This window comes from Aphanomyces astaci (assembly GCF_000520075.1).
Source record: "Aphanomyces astaci strain APO3 unplaced genomic scaffold supercont1.74, whole genome shotgun sequence".
NCBI lineage: Eukaryota > Oomycota > Saprolegniomycetes > Saprolegniales > Verrucalvaceae > Aphanomyces > Aphanomyces astaci.
This window is the reverse complement of record NW_009798337.1, coordinates 12,125-17,252: the sequence shown is the minus strand read 5'-3', so window position 1 is coordinate 17,252 and position 5,128 is coordinate 12,125. Positions and strand designations below refer to the sequence as shown.

Genomic DNA, 5,128 nt, shown 5'->3' with positions numbered 1-5,128 from the left:
TCGCTCCCCAAATATCTTGTGAGATATTCCAAAAATAGAAAATAAATGCAGCTGGACTTAAACTTTCCGTACCCACTGTACATGATACCATGATCTTGCGTTGATCGGTGATCTCTGAGCCACGAAGCAGCACATTAAAGACGCATTTTGGCGAAAACTTCAAATATAGCGTGAAAGATGCCAAACAATTATTGTCATCATGAGCTATAATTTATAGCATACTAGTTAGTACATTGATATGTTATGTTATAATTTTCTAACATTTAAATGTCATATTTTTACAAGTTATGCAACCGTTTTGTGTGGAGCCAAGCAACTCATATGAGGAAAATATAATTCGAGCACTAACGTTATTTTATAGTTCCTTTTTGATCGTAAAAGAGCTGAATATGTTGTTTGTATAGGATTATAAGGAGCAGTCGTAAATGTCGGAATGAAAGATTGTGATTTTCTATTTCTCGGACAGTGATTGTATCTTGATTTCTGTATTGTGGAATAAAAATATGCACTATTTATGTCTATTTTATTGCAGTCCGAGAAATTGATTCTGTCCGAGAATTCGATGCATATACTTACAGTTATTAATATTAATAGTAGTAGTATTGTGTGTTCTACTCAAAATTTCCTCCCGCGGTTGGTTGACTTGTGAATGAACCGCCGAACAATCTCCGGACCTTCGAAATTTCATATAAAACTAAGTTGAAGAGGTATCTTAGTGACTGCAATACAGAAATCAATCTCTTTAGCCAATCAAATTGCAACCTCCATACTTTGTAGCCAATCATAATCCTTTGCTCGATTGGTTGGCAATTTCATCAATCCCCCAAAATAGGCAAATTTGACTGAAAAGCACATTCTACGGAATTCGTGGGCCAGAACTTGACTTTTGTATGCAATCGTAGGCGCACCCCCCTACGATTTCACCATTTCGAAATCCTCGACCACAATTTTTTTCCAAGTTATATACGAATTTGTAAAATTTCGCAATTCATTTTGAATTGACGAAATCGTAGGGAGCTGGTCCTACGATTTTCATATCCAATGAGATCTCAAGAAAATCACAATTTGCCGGAGTCCAATTGACCAATCCTCCTCTATTGTACAGGTCACATGCCAAAGCGGAATGTGAGGCTTCCTAGTGGTACATGCCAAAGGGGAATGTGATGCTTCCTAGTGGTACAGTAATGCCATTGATAGCACTAGGTATGTACTTCGTTAGCAGTACGCAATCTCCCTAACGTTACGAATTCCATAAAAAAGTCAATACTCGGAGTAGTCAAAGTAAGTGTCCCGTACTACAGCAGTCAGTACCAGTACAAGCTTACTAGTGTTATGTACATACTCCTCCGAGTACTGTAGAGCTCCGGAGTAGTAGTACGTAGTTAATGATACCAAGTGATGGTTGTACAATCACGATGCAGCGAAATTGACTGTTAATCTGATACAAGTGGGTGCGCGAAGAATCTTGTGGCTCGGAGCGCTTGTCCATTCCAAGTGTAACATATGACGTGTTGCAATATCAAGAGTGACCATTTCTATACAGTATACTAGCATACTACCATACCAATACCATTCCTGGTATCATATACACGACATATTCCAGTTCATATAAGACCACATTGGTTTACTCGGTACGGACATACACTATTTCGGATTGTCTGCCACATCGGGGATTGGTGGCATTCCACCAATGAAAGTGGAGGAGGGAAATCCCCAGATACTATCGAAACACTTTCGAATTTGACATCATGTGGAGTGGGCGTCGCAGTGTGCCGCGCCGCGCGCAAGCGTCGTTTCTCCGATGGATGTCGACGCCGCCGCCACAAGTGTATGTTCCTCTGCGCGCCAGAGTACGTTCCCCTACAAGATATGACACCATGCCCGCTTATGCTGATGTGATACGCGAACCTATATTGTGTGCTCATATAGGACACGAAGATCATGTGCACGGTTGGACCTGCTAGTGAATCCGTGGATATTCTCAAACGTCTTATCACAAGTGGAGCGCGCATTTTCCGGCTCAACTTTAGCCACGGCGACTTTGATTCTCATGCAGAACGTCTCCACTCGATTCGTAAGGCGTCGGAGCAGCTTCGGATTCCCGTCGCCGTGTGCGGGGATTTGCAAGGTAAGGCCGACCTACAAACCTCACAAACGTCATCTCACGACTGACCTATACAAATAGGTCCCAAGATTCGCGTCGGGTACATTCCGTCGAGCATTCAAATGAGCTCCACCCCCCCTGCGCTCGGCGGCCTCATCGTCGTCAAGGAAGGTGACACGGTCATCCTGTCCGCGTCGGCCGAAGAGTCTGTGATTGTCGACGGCGTTGCCACTCTGGCTCTGACGTACAAAGACTTGGTTCACGAAGTATCCCCGGGGCATCTCGTGCTGATCAACGACGGCGCGATCCGCATGGAAGCGTTGTCTGCGCAAGGCAATGATGCGCTTGTCTGTCGTGTGTTGTTGGGAGGCGTTATCACGTCTGGGAAAGGCATCAACTTGCCCGATTCTGACATCAAGGCGCCTGCGATCACGGCCAAGGACTGGACCTGTGTCGAATGGGCGAAAGCCAACCACCTCGACTACATCGCGTTGTCATTTGTGCGCGACGCGGCCGAAGTCGTCGAGCTCAAGGCCGCGCTGGGCGGCGACTCCAACAGCAGCATGCATGTGATTTCCAAGATTGAAAAGCCCCAGGCGATTCACAACTTGAACGCGATCATCGAAGCCAGCGACGCAATCATGGTTGCCCGCGGTGACTTGGGTGTGGAAATGAACTTGGCGACCGTCCCCATCATTCAAAAGCAAATCGTCGCGCGGTGCCAGCTCTACGGCAAGCCATGCATCGTAGCCACCCAGATGCTCGAAAGCATGATCGAGAACGCAATCCCTACGCGGGCCGAAGCCAGCGACGTCGCCAATGCCATCTGGGACGGCGCCGATGCCGTCATGTTGTCGGCTGAAAGTGCCACGGGCCGCCACCCAGAGCTTGTGGTGCAAACTATGGCCGACATCATCGAGCAGGCAGAAAGTGCCGACTCGCATAAGGCCACGAGCGTCCCGCCCGAGCGAAACGCGCCAGCTCACAAGCTCACGGCGGCACTGGCGTACGGGGCATGGCATGTCGTAAACAAGACAGAGGTGGGTGGGTATATATATATATATAATATATATGTGAATTTTGGTCGTGGTGGTATTATGTGAATGATCGCAATCAATTTGCAAACTTCGCGTGGTTGTTTGTCCAATCAAAAGATCGAATCACGCTGGAAGTGTTCTGATTGGTTGAATATGTTTGTCGAGCCAATCAAAATTGGATTAGCCAATAGCGCCGATGATATTCGTGATTCGACGGGGGCTGGAAATCTGTACTCGAATATACCACCACAATATCATTGTCCTTTTACCCAACATGTGGACATTTGACCTGATTTTCGCCAACTCGATCGATAAATTGATTGATTCTTTGACGTTTGTGTGTAAATATCGTCCAGTGTCACACTAATTTCATTATTCACACTAATTCGATGTTGCATTGGTCCAAGAGTGAATGATTTGATTGGCCACTTGATTCGTGTTGTGAGGATTTGATTGGTCGTATATCGATTGTCGTGTGCCGGCTGGTCATTCAAGATTCACAAAATCGAACTCTGTCCAATCTAAAAAACGCGTTTTTTCTTACAATATACACGTAGGTTAAAGTGGTCGTGTGCTGGTCACAACATGGCAACGCCGCCCGGTACTTGAGCCAAAGCGACTTTCGCGTGCCAATTGTTGCGTTTTCCGACGATCCCCGCTCGGTCAACCAAATGGCACTGTACAATGGTATAACACGTGTATATACATATATATATTGTGTGAATTTTTTTTTCTGTTTATTCACCGCCCGCACCTGGTCTTGACGTTTTGTCCATTTACCCAAAATTTGGTTGACTTTTTGTGCGGATTCTTTGCCAAATCTATCGATCGATTCTTTATCCTGATTTCACACTAATTTCAGTCACACATTACTTTAGTGTTGAATTGGTCGAAACGTGAATCTGATTGGCCACTTCATTCATGTTGTGGGCTTTCATTGGTCGTATATCGATTATCTGCCGATTTGGTGATTTTGCTCTCATTCGATTGAGCAGCAAGCACCCAAACACTCCGATTTCGAATCGACTTGACCATATCACACACACTGGCAAAATGGATCTGTACTTAATATATATATATATATATATATATATATATACAATAATTGTGCATTCGATACGTAACGATATGTATATATATATGATGGATTTCGTTAAATATCCTTAAGCACATATTTTATATATTTGTGACTGATGAATTCGAGTATGTCTTGTGCACGTTTGGCGCGTGTAATAGGAAGTTAGCAAAGACGTGAGCGCTCATGATGTATATGTAGGTATTACACCAGTGGCGATGGACGTCCCAGCGACACTGTCAGATTTCATCGACCAAGCGTCCAAGATTTTGCTTGAAAATCGGTGGGTGCAGCCGTCGGACTTGGTGCTGTTCCTGGGGGGGCGACCGCTCGGGGCGTCGAAATCCACCAATTCCATGACCGTTCACGAAGTGGGATCGAATGTGTTTGCAGACTAAGTGGAGATATATTGTGCATTTGATTGAATCGACGGGATCGCCTTTGTAAGAATAGTACAATAGTATTAGGTTCGTACAGATGTACTAGTATTAAGTAGTACAGTAATACACTAGTACTAGGTTCATTGTGGTCGTAATAATCAAGTGCGAATGAATGGACACGCCTCGTTCGTCGTGCATTTTGAATCCACCAATCACGCGCTTGACAATTTCTGCAAACCAGATTTCCTTGTGAAGAAGACTTAACGTCAATAATACTGTACACACAACGTCAAAGAATATTATTTTTATAATAATTTAACAAAAAATAGGAAAACCTATTCGAAAAGAAGTATCGTCGTGAACTATCCAAGCCAGAAATGTTCGAGTTGATTACGACTGGATGGATGGGTGCAGCCGTAGTTCTTGGGTGTTTTTATAATCATCGTTTGGAGAAGTCGGACGATGTCATATTTGTTGACTTGTTTGTGGAATTCGAAAGATGGCTGGATTTACTTTTGATTAATAACCAATC

General features: G+C 44.3%; 1 protein-coding gene across 1 annotated transcript; it reads left to right on the top strand.

Moving 5' to 3' along the window:
* Window positions 1-1,745: 1,745 nt before the first annotated feature.
* H257_15713 (pyruvate kinase) lies at window positions 1,746-4,775 on the top strand. Its single transcript, XM_009843895.1, has 5 exons — window positions 1,746-1,850; window positions 1,930-2,128; window positions 2,186-3,144; window positions 3,699-3,828; window positions 4,418-4,775. The coding sequence occupies exons 1-5, from the start codon at window positions 1,749-1,751 to the stop codon at window positions 4,612-4,614; spliced, it is 1,587 nt and encodes a 528-aa protein (XP_009842197.1). The 5' UTR covers window positions 1,746-1,748; the 3' UTR covers window positions 4,615-4,775.
* Window positions 4,776-5,128: the final 353 nt, after the last annotated feature.